The sequence below is a fragment of the Balaenoptera borealis genome, assembly GCF_965194805.1.
Source record: "Balaenoptera borealis genome assembly, chromosome: 8".
Taxonomy (NCBI): Eukaryota; Metazoa; Chordata; class Mammalia; order Artiodactyla; family Balaenopteridae; genus Balaenoptera; species Balaenoptera borealis.
This window is the reverse complement of record NC_138865.1, coordinates 115,505,985-115,523,082: the sequence shown is the minus strand read 5'-3', so window position 1 is coordinate 115,523,082 and position 17,098 is coordinate 115,505,985. Positions and strand designations below refer to the sequence as shown.

Sequence of the window (17,098 nt, the reverse complement as noted above, 5' to 3'; positions counted from 1 at the left end):
CACTGCAAAGAACACATGATTTATTAAAGACAACTTATCATCAACAGCATTGATTCAAAGAACAAAACAGACGAAAAAACAAAAGCAGACTAACATTCTGACCCTTGGAATGAGACCTGCTGAATTCATACAGCCCATTCTCTAAGTGTCCAAAGTCCTGGGGGCAGCTTCCCAAGCAGGAAGCCTCGGGGTCTCTAGCTCTCTGGGGACCTCCCTTGAGAGTCTGGGGAGGGAGAATTGCCAAGGGCAGGTCCTCCCATTGGCAAGCTCAGTCTAACCTGGACGTGGTTCCTGTGCTCTTTTGACCTTCATCACAAGGTCAAGGAGAGGGCACTGGACCCAGGTCTGCCACTGAGGCAAATGAGATGCAGTGATTCAAGTAGTATGGTACCAGGAGGGAAGGCAGAGGGACAGGCAAGAGGCAATGCATCAGGTGTCCTGGGCAGTGCCTGCTGGGACCCAGGCTGTGGTCCAAGCGACAGGCTGTGAAGGGATCAAGTTGTGACTGAACCACCAGCTGACAAGTTCTGGGAAGAGGGTGAGCCAGGCTGCTGGGAAGCAGCGTTTCTACCCCGTGCCGGGGTCTTGGAGGCTGGCAAGGATACCAACTCTCTCGTCTCCCTTACACCCAGTTCTATTACAGAGCTCAGGGCCCTCCCAGCCAGGACCTGCTGGAAAACCAGGAAGGTCCTAGAGGCAGGGGGAGAGGATGTTGACTGACCTTGGAAGGTCAGGAAGACCATGGATCCAGCTGGTTTCCACCATTCCAGCCCTACCCTTCATCCCCAAATCAAGCACTTGCCAATCTGCAATAAATAACCAGGAGTCTGAATAAATAGTAAAAATCTCCCAAATACTGTGTTGGGAGAGGAGGAGGAAAAAGGCAAGTGCATGGAGTCCTAGAAGCATCCAAGGGACAGCCTGGAAAGGCGCCTCCTTGGGGAAGCTGTTCCCGGCCCATAGCCACACGTCCTGGCTGTCAGGCTAAGGAAGTTTCCGGGGGGCCTGAGGGTCCCTGCTGGCCAGTCTGGGGAGATGAAGAGGGCCCATGCTACGTCACCCAGCCTTCCAGATGCAAACCAGCTGCCTCCTCACAAAAGGAGGGAGGGCCTTGGTCAGAATAGGCCCACAACTCCCACAGCCCAGCGTGGGAGGAGCCGGCTGCTCCTACTCGGTACGCATGTGCCCCACATCATGGGAGCAGCCCGAGCAGGTGACTGGAGAAGGGCCTGCAACCTCCTTCAGCTCCCCTGCCTGAGGGAGACATGGCTCTTCTGGCCCTGACAGGACCCAGGCCTTTGAGCTCGGCCACGCCTGACCCAGAGAGGCTCCCTTCGGTCCCACTGCCCATTATGGGGTTCGCCTGCCCTGGGCCGGCACCTGGAAGCCATGGGAACGACTACACCTCAGAGGCACCTGGATCCCAACCTTAATGTCCTTTTTCTTTTGGGAGAGAAGGACCTTTGGGGGAACCTCTGGAAGACCCAGCTCTCCCTCTCCTCCCCCCTCCCTCCCTGGGCAGGTGGGTGAGGCGCAAAGCTTCATGGGCTATTAATTCTCAGCAACTCTGGGTTTCCAAGAATCCTGCAGTGGGGCAAGGGTTCAGGGCCCTCGAGTGAGGCACTGTGGACTGGGAGCCCTGGGAGCCTAGAGCTGGGAGATGGGAACAGGCTGCAGAGGTCAAGGCTGACCTCCAGGAGCCTGGCTGAGCCAGACCCTTCATCCCGTCTCCAGGGTTCTTGGGCATAGAGAGGAGGGTGGGGGAGAGGCTGGGGATAAGGCAATCCAAAGAGAGGGGAGAGAGCGAGCAACGGAGAGAGGGGCGGACAGAGTGAGAGCCACACCCCCGCAGTGAAAGAGGCGGAAGGAGAGAGAGGGAGACGGAGGCAGAGACAGACAAGGAGAAGCAAAGACCAAGAGGGAGTCACCTCCCTCCAGACACATGGAAACACACAGACAGAAGCACACGCGAGGGGGATTAAAAAACAGACACAGCAACCCACAACTACACACACACACACACACACACTCACACACACACTCCGTGGGAAAGAGACAGAGGGTGAGACCTGGGCCTGGCAGCCTCTTAGCTCCTTCACGGTGTCACCTTCCCTGTGGAGAAGCCCAAGCACCAACCTCCAGAAGTGGTTTCTGGCTCATCTGCCAAGCACCTCCCCGACCAGCGCCCAGAAGATGGAGCAAGAGAGCAGGAAGAGAGCAGCAGAGCAGAGGCAGGGAGGGGCCCTTGCCTGCCCCCAGGGCCCGCAATCTGCCCCAGCCCCAGGAAACCACCTCACAAGCTCCTGCCTCGCTCAGCAGCCTGGGCGAAGGGTCCAGGGTGGAAGGGGTGGAGTGGGGGGAGGAGCCAGGGCTCGGTGGTTAGGAAGGAGCACGGCACAGCGGGCCTCCAGTGGGAGCGGCCAGGGTGAGAGGCCTGGAGCAGGCTGATCCTGCAGCGGCCCCTCTGGCTGGGACCCCACGGGCTCCTGCACGTCCCAGAAGCCAGGGCACAGCGGTCGGCGGTGGCTTCCCTCCCAAACCTGGGCCTCTTGCCGCCAGGCTACTGTGAGTCTTGGAGTTCCTTGGCTTTCTGTAGGATCTGGCAGATGTCTGTGATGGGGTAATCCTGGGCAGGGGAAAGGCCAACAGTATGCTTGAGAAGTCAGCTCACCCTTCACCACCTCTGCTGCTCCCGGCCCTCTCCAGTAGACCTGTCACCATGCTGGACCCCGGGCCTAAGGGATAGGGAGCACAGGATACCCCCACTCTGCCCAGACCTTGCACGGAGCTATACTACACCCACTGCAGCAGTAACTTAACCAACCCAACCAGTCACCACCCAAAAGGTCTCACAGCCCCTTCCCTAGGACAAGGACCACCTGCTTCACCTCTCCCCACTCCTGCCGTCGGACCCTGACCTCCACTGACAATGAGCCTGGAACAGGGCCGGATGCTGTCCATGTACTAGCTCACTGGGTCACCTCAACAGCCCGATGAGGGCTTACTGTGAACCTGCCCATTTTACACATCTAGTCAATGAAGTTATTGAAAACCAACCGCAGGCCAGGCGTTGGCAAAGAAATTAAGGCCTAGAGAGGTTGCCACTTAGCTTAGGTCACATGACTAGCATGGGAGAACAAAGATGTGAACCCAAAATCGTCTGACTCTCAAGTCCATGTTCTTAACCACTAAGGCCCACACTTTCCTTCCCCCGGTCTGAGCACGATTACCAACGGACATTATTAGCACGTACTGGGTAATAAGTCACAGCCTTGAGTGAATGACTTGGCTTCTCTGAACCAGCTTGGTTTAGAGAAGCCAAGTCATTCACTCAAGGCCACACCACACTCAAGGTCAGTGGCAAAGCCAGATTCAACCCAGATCCAAACACAGATCTGCCTCAGGGGTCTGGACTCTTAAGCCCTGCTACCCTCTCCTGATCCTGACGCAGACTATCACAGCAGCTGGCATGGGGCGGCCGCCTGCTAAGTGTCTGTCTCATGGCTAAAGACTGAGCCTGCCCCTCCGAATTCCATTACCTGCAGGAGCCGCATGTTTACGGTAAAGTCCCCTTCCAGCAACTGCTCCCGGATCAGTCTAAGAAAAACGAGCAACAAAAGCACTGGGCCCCTGGGCCACTCTGAGTGCAGGCCCACCAGGCCCCTTCCCGCTCCTGCCGGCCCCACCGCACCCGCAGCAAGTCTGGTTTGATGCTCGCCTGAGAATCCCAGAAGCTCTCACCAGCCTCTCGAGAGCAGGCCCTGCCCGCCCCCTGCTCGCGGCCACACTCACATGAGCATGGCGCAGCAGACCAGAAGGAGGAAATCAAAGCGGCTGTTGTCGGCAAACAGGGAGTCCCAGATCCGGATGACATCAGGCAGCAAGAACTCCTGGGACAGCAGCAGTGTCAGCCAGCGGAAGGCGAAGAACTGGGGCTTGATATTCTGCTCTTGCTGGGGAGACAGAGGTGCAGGGTGGGTGCAAGAATCCGTGTTGGCTGGTTGCCACGGAACACCATGCAACCTATTAGACATGAATTCATATAAGCAGCAGGCCAGGCGTGAGCGCCAGGCACGCTGAGGCGCGGGTGGCACGGGGCTGCCTAGGGAGGCTCGCTCAGTGAAAGGGGAAGCTCCTGCTTGCTGCCAGCCAATGCTGTCAGATCGTCTGATGTTTTCAATTATTCCCAATGGAGACGAGCCCTCTGGTCAGCCACAGTGAATACTATTGACCGAAAAAGCGTGTTACAAAACAGCAAGACATGATTCCATATTTGTTTAAAAAGATATGTTTATATATATCTTCTTGTTCACGAAACTTGTTTTGTTTGTAAATAAATATCCTTTTTACTGAACTGTTTCCTGAAATAAACATGGAATGCCACTCCACTAATTTTTAAAAATGAAGTTCATACTTCCTTTCTTGGAGGACTAACAGGCTGAACTAAGAGCACACAGTAAACGCCCTGCGCCACGCCTGGCACACGGGGCACTGTATCCACCTCCCCCACCCCCAGCCCGCCAGGCTCCCACCACCTGCTGCCCAGGTCCCCCAGCCCCGCCTCGGCACCCGGCTCAGCACTCCCTGGCAGCAGCAGCCACTTCCAATCCCCAGACGCAAGCCAGTCCTCATCCTGGGCCTGGGGTGCTCAGGAGCCTGCCGTCCTCCGCCCGCTTCTGTCTGCCCTGGCCCGTGTGGTGCTGGGGGTCCTCACCAGTTTCAGGTAGAGTTCCATGTCCTTATCCTTCAGGGTGGAATACACCTTTTCCATCTTGTAGGTGATGCCACACTGTGAGTCGTCAAGGCTCTTGATGAAGTTGTCCCGGATCTCAGCCATGAGGTTGGTGAAGCAGAAAAAGGTGTCCGCCTCGGCGTGCTCTGAGAGACGGGCAGGGTGAGGGCAGCCATGAGAGAACTGGCGCCCTCCCATGTCCCACCCCACCGCTCAGCTATGTGAGACCCCCTCCCCTGAGCCTCACCAAGTCACCCCGCCTTGGTCAGGCTGCGCCCCTCCTCTGTCCGTGGCCACTCTCCACCCCCAGACTAAGGACATCACTTCTTTCTTCTCGCACCTCTGACAATGCTGTACACCAGCTCAGCGACTGACTACATGCTCTTCTGCTGACACTTTTTCAAATCATTATTTACTTAAATCCTTTCTATCGTTCAGCTTCCTATATATACAGCTCATCTCCTCTATCAGAAATTCAGTTACAGATAGCAAGAAATCAGTAAACACCTAACATTCTAGAAAGTTCAAGCCAGAAAAGATCTCAGAGATGATCCAGGCCAACCCGCTTATCCGACAGAAAATGGAGGCCCAAAAGAGGGAAGTGAGCTGCACAGCTTGATAAAATAAAGCCCATTAGCCTGGAGCCCGTGTATCTACCTTTCCACTCGCTGTTGGGGTCGGTGGCAAAGGTGTAGTACAGGGGCCCCACGATCTCATTCATGCCCTGCACGTAAGCGATGCCAGGGTTGAGCTTGGCGTAGATGAACAGAATCCGCTCCACGACCTCCCAGTGGGCCTCGCAGCCGTTGGGCAGCACCTCATACTCGTTCAGGGATGAGGGCGCCGCATTCTTCTGCGGGGAACTCATCTGGGGGAGAAGAGGAGCTCGTTAAGGTGGGTGGCACTACCGACAGTATGTTCTCACTGGGTATGTTCACCCACAAGCCGAAACCTAACTTCCATCTCATGGGCAGCCCAGGGCACAGAGGAACGAGTCCAGCACCACCGGGAACAAGTGGACAAATCCAGAATGTATGACATTCTACAAGCCAGCTGGACTGCAATCTAATTTATGGTGATAAAGGTCAGGATAGTGCTTACCTCTGAGGGAAGGCGTACTGACCAGGAAGGGGCATGAGGGGACTTTCTGGATGATGGGAATGTTCCGTGTCTTGATCTGGTCGGCAGTTACACGGGTGTATACATAAGAAAAAGGTCATCTAGTTGTATACCTAAGATTTGTGCATTTATTGTGTGTAAGTTATACTTCAATTAAAAAAAAAACTTAAAAATATAAAAATATATCAAAAACAGACAACTGGTTAAGACTCTTCAAAAAGTCAGATGTTGAGGAGGGGGAAGTGGAGGCGTGCTCCAGATGAAGACACTAAAGAAACATAACATCCTAATGCAACGCATAAACCCTGAAGAGGTGCTGGTCTGGATTTAAAACAACAAAAACATTCTTAGTACGACTGAGGACACCCGATCCCGACTGAGGACACCCGATCCCGGACTGGATGTGAGGTCTTATTACGGACTATGGTTAATCTCCGTAGATGAGACAATGGTAAGGAGGATGTCCTTATTCTCACGTGATGCCTGCTGAAGTACTTGGAGGTGAAGGGTCAGGACGTCTGTCTATATATGACACACACACAAACATGGCCAAAGGTTAACAACTGTTGAATTTAGGTGGAAAGTATACAGGTGTGCGTTGTACTCTTCTTTCAACTTTTCTGAATGTTTCAAAATTTTTATAAGAAAAAGTTGGGAGATGAATGAAGAGATGATGATCCCCACTGAAAACTCATGCAATAGAGCAGAGGTCCCCAACATCAGGATCCCCTGGGAGCTTCATAAAGGTTCGGGTGCCTGTGGTTAACTGTATGAGAGCCACAGGCACACCCATGCAGGGACAGAGTATGAAGCTGTCCTGGAAGCCCAGGGTCCTGGAAACAGGAAACTCCCTTTTCCACTATATATACACGTGTATACACATATACATGCATGTACATGTGCACACACACAGACACACACATCACTAATGTTTACCCAGAGTGTTCTACTGCAAAACAGAGCTCCACAAGCCTTCCTGTTTAATGTCCTGAACAGCATAGAATACTCTCTCAACATCATTTTCAAGACGAGGAAACTGAGGCTCAGAAATGTTAGGCCACTCATCAGACATCTCGCATTACAGTGAGCCCAGACCAGCTCACTCTAGAACCCGAGGTCCAGGCCTCAGAGAGTGCCCACTGCTTTCCAAGAATCTGCACAGCCATGACCTCATTTCACCCTCTGGGCAATTCAAAAGCCAGACAGGGCAGAAATGATTACACCCAGTTTACAGAAGAAGAGGCGGAGGCCCAGGAAGGTGAGTCTGGTGTTAGTTGCCCAGGGTCAAACAGTCCGCTTCAACTCAAACTGCCCAGCCACTGGTCCAGAGGTCTAGTGATGGAGCTCTATCACCAGGACCAGGTCCAAACCTAAAGTCAGTTCTCAGCCACCAATTACTGCAGTAAAATGAATGACAGAAGCCAGGTCCCCATCTTGCCACGCAGCCAGAACATCAGCAGCCAAGCAGGAGGGCCACCAACCCAGCCAGCCACGGGGCCATTTAGCCAAGCATTTGGCACCTCCTGACACACCCAGCTCTGTCGTGAGCACGTGGAACCCAGGGATCAGCCAGAACGGCCCCATCACCCCTGTGGTGGAAAACGGCTGCTCTCCTAGAAACACAAAGCCCTGATCGGTCACTCCACTTGGGGGAAACGAGCTTAGCTTGTTGGAGGTTACAGAGGATTTTTCCATTGTTGGAAGACAGCGAAAAATTTTGAGGAACAAGTCAAAGCTCCAGGTGCCAAAGCAGTAGGTGTAAATTAAGAAACAAGACAACATACTTGTTTAGCTATAAGCAGCTTCTCAGAATCACAGGAATCTGCTAGAAGGCTGAGGTTCAAACACTCAGCATCACCTGGCCAGCACAAGACCTATCATTCTTTTCTCCTAGGCCTCTCACACCCCTCCCCACTCCACCCCAGCCCCCACCCCCACCCACTCTTGCCTGGACACCTCAGCTGCCTCCCAGGTGGCCTCTCCACCTCCATTCCTGCCCCCGCCAGTCAAATCTTGTATAAAGGCAGACTTAAATCACATCCCTGCTCTTAGAATGGTGCAAGGGTCCCCAGCCCTCAGGATAAAGGCCCCGCGTGGCCTCACCACCACTCACCTCTCCAGCATCCTCCAGCAGACCTCCCCCCACCCCCCCGACCCCGCCCCGCCCCACCTCATGCTGGACTCCCTTCCTTGAACACACCCCGCTCTCTCCGGCCTGAGGACGTCCACACATGCCATTCGCTCCACCTGAAGTCTCTTTCCTCTTCATCCTTGGAGCCTCAGCTTAAATGTCACTTCCTCAGGGAAGTCTTCCCTGATGCCCAGACCAGGTCGGCTCCCCCCATCACTGTTCCCACCGCACTTCCTCATCACACTGGTAGTTACTTTTCCAAGCGCCGTCTACACCACAGACCAGAAGTGTGGCTCCTTCACTGCACAGCAGGGCCCTCCCCCACACCCATGACACCAGCCTTTGATGCCTGACTTTCAGAGAGAGCCTGGAGGGGGACCGGGCAGGACCAAGGCTGCTTTGGGTAACTCTCAGGGCAGACGGTCAGGGGTCTGATGGCCCGTGGCCACTAGTCCAAGAGAAGCAGGAAGGAAAAGGCCATCACGGGGCGTCCCTGGGGCTGCCAGGCTGCCTCTCACATTTGTGACCCCGCTCCGGTTCCGGGCCACCGTCTGGGATTTCAGTGTCGTCTGTTCCACCCGCTTACGAAGGGTCTCGAACTCATTCTGCGGATCCAGGATGAGGAGGCAGGGGTACTCGGTGGCCCTCTGGAAGAAGGATATGTCTGGGCACAGCCTTCTGTCAAGAGGGAACAGGGGAGGACTGTTACTCAGCGTGGAATTTTTAGGCATCCCACCAGCACCCTGCTGCCAGATGCCCCAGCATCCCCAAAGCCTCTGTATGTGTGTGTCTGTTTTTTAATTAATAACATTTTATTTCAAAAGCAATATAGTCATGGTATATGTATACATACCCATATATCTTAACGTGTATTTGCAAATAGACACGTACACACGCATATATATTTTTAAGTGTCCTTAGGGTCTTAACTCTTCTCCTAAAACAAACGTCTTTCCATGTCAAAAATACCTCATATGTACAAACGTATTAACTGCATTGTGGCTTAAAATGGTAAAAGAAGTTTAGTTAAGTTACACATTATACAATAGAATATTACACAGCTGACATGGGAGATGCTCAAGACAGAGCAAGAGAAAAAAGCAAGTTGGGAGACAGGCTCTAGATCGTGATCAAGTTTTTAAAATATATGTACTGCAGTACACGCGCATTTTCCAAAGATCTTATACAGAGCACATTGCAAACTTGCCCTCTAGAAACACTGAACAACGTGCTACAATCACTACCAGGGCAAGAACCTGTTTCCCCAGAACTGGGTTCAAGACGTGGTTCCTGACTTAAATGGGGCTATTAAACACCTGGTGAGTAGAGGCTCCAGCCTGAGAAGGAAGGAGGCAAGAGCCCGTTCTGCCCCCTGGCTGAGCCGCCCAGGGTTGGGGTCCCACTGCGGGCACAATGAGCACAGGAGAGGAGCAGCCCCAGGTGGCAAGGGGCTGGAAACACAGCTACAAACGGTGAAGGCAGAACTGAAAGCAGGCGGGCAGACTCAGAACCCAAGCTCTAACCACTGGGTCCACTGCGGACAGGCCTGCCGGCTCCTCACCCAGCCCTGTGGGAGAGTCACCCGCTGCCAGACTCGCCCACCCAACAGGACAGCACAGCTGGCGTCTCCACACTTCTCTACCAAGAGGAACGGCACGCACATGCACACAGCGTAGCTCACAGTTTAAAAAAAAAAACACACTTCTGACCCTGTCGCTCCTGTGCTTAAAACCTTTGCGCGTCTGCCCCACATCCCTGGGATGGAGCGATGGTCCGACCCCTGCTTGCCTCCAGTGTGGCCGCAGGCACACAGGCCTTCGCGCTGCTCCTCGGACAGCCAAGCTCTGCAGGCTCGCAGGGCCTCCCACGGCAGCTCCTCGCCCAGCAGCACACGGCCCTCCGCTCCCCTCCCCCTGCCCCAAGGTGCCCGCTCCTCCCATCTCAGCTGCTGCCTCCGGCCAGGCTTCCCAATCACCCTGAAGCACCCTGAACTCTGCCTTCAGAGCGTTCTCCACAAACTTTAGTGACACGGAAGATCTGTTTTGTTGAACATCCGTCTTCCCGTCCTCCCTGCCAGCTTCTAGGTTCCTTAAGGAGAGAGGCCATGTCTGTCTATTCCGTGTTCAACGCCCAGCCTGGCTCTGAGCCTGCCATGTGGCGGGGCCTCAGTATTTGCTGAAGGAAGGAAGAGATGAATCCACAGACGCCAGGGCTACAACTGAAACTAAGGCAGGGAGAGAGGAGAGCCGGGCGCTCACCGCACCGCCAGCCCCACCCCAGGCCTGCTATCACTAGGGCCTGGACTCAGCTAGCAGGACAACTCACCAGCAGTTCCTCAAACATGCCCCTGTGGGCCTGGGCTGGGAAGGGACAGGGCAGAAGAACTGGGAATCCCACAGAAGCCCCAGGGGCCGGCTGCCAGCGCCCAGCGCCCTGCTCACCGGACATCTTTGTCGATCTGCAGCAGCACCTCGTTGTCCTTGAAGTACGTGTTCCATCGGCTGTCGGGGTTAGGGTTGAGTGGCTGTCAGGGAAAACGAGCTGCTCTGTCCTCGGTCGGCTAGGAGCCCAGGGACAGATACCAGCCTGGGCGCCTGAGCAGCGGCTCCGAACCAGCATTCCCACCAGAGACCCAGCTGTGGCTGAGACAGCCTGTGAGCTAGCTGGGGGGCAGCACAGGCCTCGCGCGGCCTCCCGAAGCACCATCACACTCCACACCCGGCGGCCGAGCCCCGCAGTCCGCTCTGAGTACTTCCCTGCGCAGCAAGGACTCTGTCTTTCCTGTCTGTAGCTCTAGAATGCTGCATGTAACAGGTGCTCACTAAATGCTTGCCTGCTGAATGAATGAATATTGTATCATTAGGTCTCTTCGAATCTAACTCATTACTACTTTGAGTTGCCAATTCCAGTCCTTGGAGGATCGGCCTGGGTCCAACCCATCTCCACTTCCCGACTGCAAAGCACCAGGGAGGAGCTCGGTATTTGTGGCTGGAACGAGGCTTCCTCCAGGCCGCACAAAGGCAGTTTATCCTCCCACCGGCCCTGCTCTGACTCCCTTCAACTATAATATCACAGAACCTTCCTCGAGGAAGGGGACTGAGGAGGAAAGGAGACAATGCACGTGGAGGACCTGGCTCAGCGCTGCACACGCACGCTCCCATGACCCCAGTCATCGCTTACAGTCCCGACTGGGCCCAGAGCCTGCGGAGAACAGGGAGAGACAACAGCCTTCGGGGGCTGAGGAGCTAAATGCAGAAATGAGGTACTGGGAGGGCCAGAGGGGACCAAGACCAGCTGCACCTGGCCTCTGGCACGAGGGACCTAGTCCACTCCAAAGCCCACACCTCTCCCCGCTCTGCAGCCTCGGTCCCCACTGCTGACCCCTACTCACATGGTCCTCAAAGGTCACATCCTCCCTGGATACACCCATGTTGGCCTTGGCGATGCCAGGCTGGATGATCATTTCCCTCAGGAACTGAGAATACAGCTCCCTGTAGGAGAGAAGAGGAGAGAGGGATGATCCCCAAAGGTCTCCCCCAGGGAGCCCGGCGCAGAGCAGCAGCAATAGGAAGTGGGCCGGGCTCACACCACCTGCTCTGTTTGATACAAAGGGCCTCCCATCACTCCCCTTTGTCAAGGTCTCACCTCTGCTTCGCCAGGATGGAGGTCCATGATGCTCTCTCCAAGGGGAGGTAGTTCAAGAGAATCTGCAGAGAGAGAGAAGAGCAAAGCTCTGGCGACTCCCCCAGCCCAACCCTGGAAGTAGATGGAGGCTGAGAGGCCTCAAAGAAAATGTCTGGTAAAGCCCGGAGACAGCAAGATGGGCTAAATAAAACCCAGGAACACAGGCATGGGCTGGGGGCAGCCTCCCATTTTCTCCCCACTGGCTTCCCCCACCTTCATCCTGAACCAGCCCTTTCTACTGCATTTCCTCACACAGACTCTTCCAAACGATAATAAAACTCTGTGCTCAAAGGGGTTGGAAACCAGGACACCGGGGTTCTGCTCCCACCTCAGTGAAAGGCTTTAGGTGAAGCGCAGCCTTTTTTTTTGTCCCAGTAAGCATCACTTCCACTGAGCTGTCTGGACCAGGAAGCAGAGGGCTTCGCTGGCATTACAAAGTGTTCCATCCCCAAGGGGATCCTGGAGGGGACGCCAAGAGAAACAGAAAACCCAGAACTTCCCAGAAAAGCCTCCTGGGACAAGCAAGGAAAGACAGAGAGCAGGAAGAAGGGGCCAGGGGTAGGGGCAGCCCATGCAGGAAACCAGGGAGTCTCAGCAGAGCAGAAGCTCCACCCCAGGCACACCCACCTTCCAGCAGAGGCACCGCAGTCCGCCCTCACAGGGGATGCCTGTGGACATAGCAGGCAAAGGTCACGCCCCCGCAGAGTCCCAGAACCCCCCAGTCCTCCACCTCGGAGCCAGTCGGCAGGGAATGGAGTGGGCAAGAAGTACTTCTTCCAGGATCGTTTTCTGCCAGAAAGATCACTAGACTAGATGCTAATCCTGTGTGTACTCTCTCTCCGTGGCCCGTCTGGAATGTTCTTTTGAGGATAACACCTTCTCACCCTTGATATTTCTTCCTCAGAGCAGCCTTTACCAACCACCACCTCTTCCCAAACAAAGTCAGGTCCCTTGACATAAATGATAATAGCTCCATCAATTCTTCACAACATCCACCACAAATGGGATCGTATAATGTAATTTGTATATCTATTTAACATCTTTAACTCCTACTACTGAGTAAGCCCCAGAAAGACAGAGGACCAAATTTGTCTTACAGTCCCAGTACCTAGCCCAGGGCATGGCCCACAACAGGTAGTCCGTAAGTATCTGTGGAATATAAACAAAGCTATGAATGCTGAGTGTTTTGGGCTTTACGGACATGTTTCACTTAATCCTCATTACAGCCCTAGTAAGTAGGGAAGATCAGCATCATTGTCTCCATCTTACAGATAAATAAACTCATCTGGAAAGACAGAGAAATCAAGGACTCACACACAGGTCTGTCTGACTCTAGAGCCCAACTCAGCAGGCTGCATCCCCTGGGGCCTGGCAGATTCTTCAGCTCAGCACAGATGCCAAAACCCCTCAAGATCTTCAGGGCCATGTTATAAAGTAGAAACTAACACACCACTGTAAAGCAATTATACTCCAATAAAGAGGTTAAAAAATAAATAAATTTTAAAAAAAATTAAAAAAAGATCTTCAGGGCCTAAATATCACTCCGGAACAGAAAGACAAACTTCTCCTGAAATACTGTCATGAACCTCGCTAAAGCAGCTGTTGCTACCGTCTCCCCAGTACCGTGAACAGGAGCTAATGCCCCCACCTCAGAATCTGCATGGGGATGAAGGGGGCAACTCAAGCACTACTTGCTGACAAAGTTACAAGGGCAGTGCAGTCACAAGAAGCTACCCAGAACACCTTGGGGTATTTTTAAAGACAAGCAGAAGTCTCTGTGCTGAAAAGTTAACTAGGCCATGGAGGGCAAAGTCAAAAACTGCTGGGGTTCAGCTCCTTAAAGTGGGTGTCTCAAGGCTGGAATTTTACCATTAACCAAAGTTCACTGTTGCCTGAGTTGGCTTTGATCCTAAGCCAGGGATAGAACCAGGAACCACTCTGCAGCTAACCAAATTCTACAAGACAGGAAGCTTGCTGAGGAATGAGGAAAGACCCGACCTCGGCTCACGAAGTCTCCCCTCTGCCCTCCAGTTACTCTCAGGAAGCAATCAGCATCACTCATAGGCCAATAAGCACCCTGTCTAAGGCCTACAGGCATGCTAATTGTGGCCGCCACTGCTCCAGGAACCCCCTCCAAGCTCGGGGTAGTCACTGGTTGTTCAGCTCCACAGAAGCTGGAGATGGCCCCGAAAGGCAGGCTGGCCCCCAGAACTGGCCAGGTGTGGCCTTGGGCACCCTCCCCTCCATCTTAGTCACAACGTTGCTCTAGGAAAACCCTGAAAATGGAGAGTTGCCTCTTACCACTGAAACTGAGTTCCTGAAGCTTTTCCAAGGCAATCGTGGGCTCCTTCAGGACATCCTGGAAATCTGCAATCCTAGAAGGAGGGAGGGGGAGGCAAATGAAGCACAACCAAACCCCAAGATGACAGGCTTAGCGACCACTCCAAAAGCCCACAGCTCCCTTACACCACCAGTCTCCAGCCTGTTCCTCCCTCCCCTTCGGGACATAAAGATGGCAAAGCTCAAGCAAAACCTGGCCAAAGGCAGCTTTGGAGAATTAGAGATCACTTTTTCCTCTAAGCCCAGAAATGTAGAGATATTCTTGTCTAGAGGTTCTCAAATGAGCACCATGAAATTAGACACATTCTAATATTTAGTGAGCTGGCATTTATGGGGCACTTCCTGCTGGCCAGGCCCAACACACTGCTGCTATCTGAACTCAAAAAACCCTAGCAATCAGGAGTAATTTGATCTGTAGACAAGGACCTGTGTAATCGGCGTTCCAAGCTCAAATATATAACCATTAAAAGACCTCTGGGCCTGCCCGCAGGCAAGGACAAAAGGTTTAAAAAACAAGTCCTGCACCAAGGGGGGAAAGTGGGGGGAGGGGGATGAATTGGGAAATTGGGATTGACATATATACACTAATATATAAAACAGATAACTAATAAGAACCTGATGTATAAAAAATAAATTAAATTAAAAAAAAAAAAAAAAGTCCTGGAGGAAAACTAAAGAGTGAGCAAAATTAGCCAACGCTGCAGGATTTGGCCTGAGGGGAGAACAAACTGGAGAATCCAGGTTTTCTAACATTTCTAGTAAGAAAAGGACACGTGGGATGGGGAGCATCTGGAGAGACTAGGGTACTGGGGCAAAGGGTTAACAAGGGAAAAAAGGACAGGAGGTGGGGGTGAGATCGGGCATCGAGGCCCTGGAAGAGGAAGACACCAGGGGAAGGGATCCAGGGTGAGGAAGAGACAGAGAGAGAGACAGTGAGAAAAGGGGCGACACCGAGGGGCAGGTGTCCACGCTCCGTGCCCCCCTCAGGCCCACAGCAAAGAGGTTGGAAAGTGGGCGCCCAAAACCTTCTGCCGGGGGCGGGGAGGGGGGGTGTCTCGGTTCATGGCCGCATCCGCGCGCCCCCTCCGCAGGTCAGAAGAGGCAACCTGGCCAGGAGTGGCCTGGCTGGTCTACCCCAGTGGCCCCTTACCGGCTCTTGTGCAGACTCGACATGGTGTTGACTTCCGGATCCCCCCGCTGCCTCCGCCGCCGCCAGCGCCGCCGCCCCTCAGGGCCGCGGGGCGCTGGGCAAAGGCCTCCGACCGGAAACTCAGCCTCAGGCGCGCGCGTTCTGCTCCGCCCCGCCCCGTTCACGTGCCACCGCTTCTCCGCTCTGCCGTCTGGCGGCGCGGCGGGGTGGGCGGGGCAAGAGAACGCCGGGAACACGGCCCCGCCTCCGCTCCCCCACCTACGAGGCTCGTGGACCTAGTGCGCAAAGTTTGAGGTCGCATAGGTGACCGCGCAATCTGTGCGCCCCAAGGCTATTCCTTGCCCTTTCCTGGGCCTCAGCTTCCAACTAGGCAGTATACCTGTCACCTTGTCCTCTTCCTTACACGTTCCTCACCTGCAATAAGCTATTGAGTTATCGTTTCAGGGATGTAGACCTTCCCTGCTAAACTATACAAGGCCTCCCGGCTGGTCTTTTCACTACTGAACCCTCGACGCCTATAGCAGTGACTGCACAGAGCAGATGGTTCAGTAAACATTGGATGGAAGAGCAGGACTACAGTTCAGGGTTTCCTTGACTTTTGGATTTCATGAACATGAAATTTATCATAATATCAGGACAATAGAAAAGGAAAGCCAAAATTTCAGGATCCTTCCCAAGAAAAAACAGTTGGCAGCCTCACAATGTTTTTTCTCTACACCTATATGTGCATAATTGTCTTTTTTTTTTTTAGAAGGGAAATTTTATTTTATTTATTTTATTTTTGGCTGCGTTGGGTCTTCATTGCTGCACTCAGCCAGCTGGGCTGCTCTGTGTTGCAGTGCCCAGGCTTCTCTTTGCAGTGGCTTCTCCTGTCGTGGAGCACACGCTCTAGGTGCTCTGCCTCAGTAGTTGTGGCGTGCAGGCTTCAGTAGTTGTTGCTCGTGGGCTCTAGAGTGCAGGCTCAGTAGTTGTGGCGCACGGGCTTAGTTGCTCTGCGGCATGTGGGATCTTCCTAGATCGGGGATCAAACCCTTGTCCCCTGCATTGGCAGGCAGATTTTTTTTTCTTTTAATAAATTTATTTATTTATTTTTGGCTGTGTTGGGTCTTTGTTGCTGTGCACGGGCTTTTTAGCTGCAGCAAGCGGGGGCTACTCTTCATTGCAGTGCTTTCTTTTGTTGCAGAGCACGGGCTTTAGGAGTGCGGGCTTCAGTAGTTGCAGTACGCAGGCTCAGTAGTTGTGGTTCATGGGCTCTGGAGTGCGGACTCAGTAGTTGTGGCGCACGGGCTTAGTTGCTCCGCAGCACGTGGGATCTTCCCGGACCAGGGCTCGAACCTGTGTCCCCTGCAGTGGCAGGCGGATTCTCAACCACTGCACCACCAGGGAACTCCTGTCCTTATTTTTTTTAATTTCTCCACAGATCAGTGAAAAGTTTGTCACTGGACTGTATAATCTCGAAACCCCCTCCAGCTCTCAGCTGCTGCCCATCAGGATTTCACTACTCCATGGAGCAAGCACAGGGACACCTGTTCCTTTATTCACTCATCCCACAATTTCTGCTCCCACTATGTGCTAGGTACTGTGCTAAATGTTTCTTCAGAATACAAAGATTATGTTCCTTTGCATGAAATATAAGAAATGAATAAATGTTGACTTAATTGCACAACAGGACAGGAATTTTTTCCAGGTTAAAAAAAAAATACCACCAGCCCTTTGAAAGATTGATTAGGAAGACAGGGAAAAACACAACGTGTTAAGAAAAAAAGACAGTTGGCTATCATTTGGAAAAAAATAAAGGTCTGTTCTTACCTCACATCTGACAGGAAAGTAAATTCGGAATGAATTAAAGCTCTGCAAGGGAAAAAACCTATGGGATTAGAAGAAAACTATATAGAAAAATGTTTTGAATCTTGGAGAAGGAAGACATAAGGCCCAGAAGCCA

The 17,098-nt window shown here is 53.2% G+C and overlaps 1 protein-coding gene and 1 long non-coding RNA gene across 4 annotated transcripts in view; both read right to left on the bottom strand.

Annotated features, from left to right (window-relative positions):
- The window catches only part of LOC309634006, an 85,479-nt gene that overhangs the window by 47,557 nt on the left and 20,824 nt on the right, over positions 1 to 17,098 (bottom strand). The gene's annotated exons all lie outside the window — the stretch shown is intronic.
- TBC1D13 (TBC1 domain family member 13) lies at positions 4 to 15,316 on the bottom strand. Of its 3 annotated transcripts, none has more exons than XM_082403482.1 (12): positions 15,157 to 15,316; positions 13,968 to 14,041; positions 12,294 to 12,334; positions 11,628 to 11,689; positions 11,374 to 11,473; positions 10,424 to 10,506; positions 8,501 to 8,657; positions 5,390 to 5,600; positions 4,715 to 4,878; positions 3,793 to 3,953; positions 3,540 to 3,597; positions 4 to 2,626 (listed from the first exon to the last, which is right to left on the bottom strand). In XM_082403482.1, exons 1-12 carry the CDS (start codon positions 15,177 to 15,179, stop codon positions 2,561 to 2,563), a joined length of 1,200 nt encoding a protein of 399 aa, XP_082259608.1. In that variant the 5' UTR covers positions 15,180 to 15,316; the 3' UTR covers positions 4 to 2,560. The 3 variants fall into 3 exon arrangements, with proteins under 3 accessions (XP_082259608.1, XP_082259607.1, XP_082259609.1); XM_082403481.1 differs by having other exon boundaries at positions 8,501 to 8,660; positions 15,157 to 15,314; XM_082403483.1 differs by lacking the exon at positions 12,294 to 12,334 and having other exon boundaries at positions 8,501 to 8,660; positions 15,157 to 15,303.

Bases quoted from the DNA above. Each gene is read 5' to 3' on its own strand.
- TBC1D13 (XM_082403481.1), bottom strand. From the start codon at position 15,179: ATGTCGAGTCTGCACAAGAGCCG. The intron at 14,042-15,156 runs GTAAGGGGCCAC...CCCTCCTTCTAG, and splicing joins TCGAGTCTGCACAAGAGCCG to GATTGCAGATTTCCAGGATG. The intron at 5,601-8,500 runs GTGAGAGGCAGC...CTTCTCCCCCAG, and splicing joins ACCGGAGCGGGGTCACAAAT to ATGAGTTCCCCGCAGAAGAA.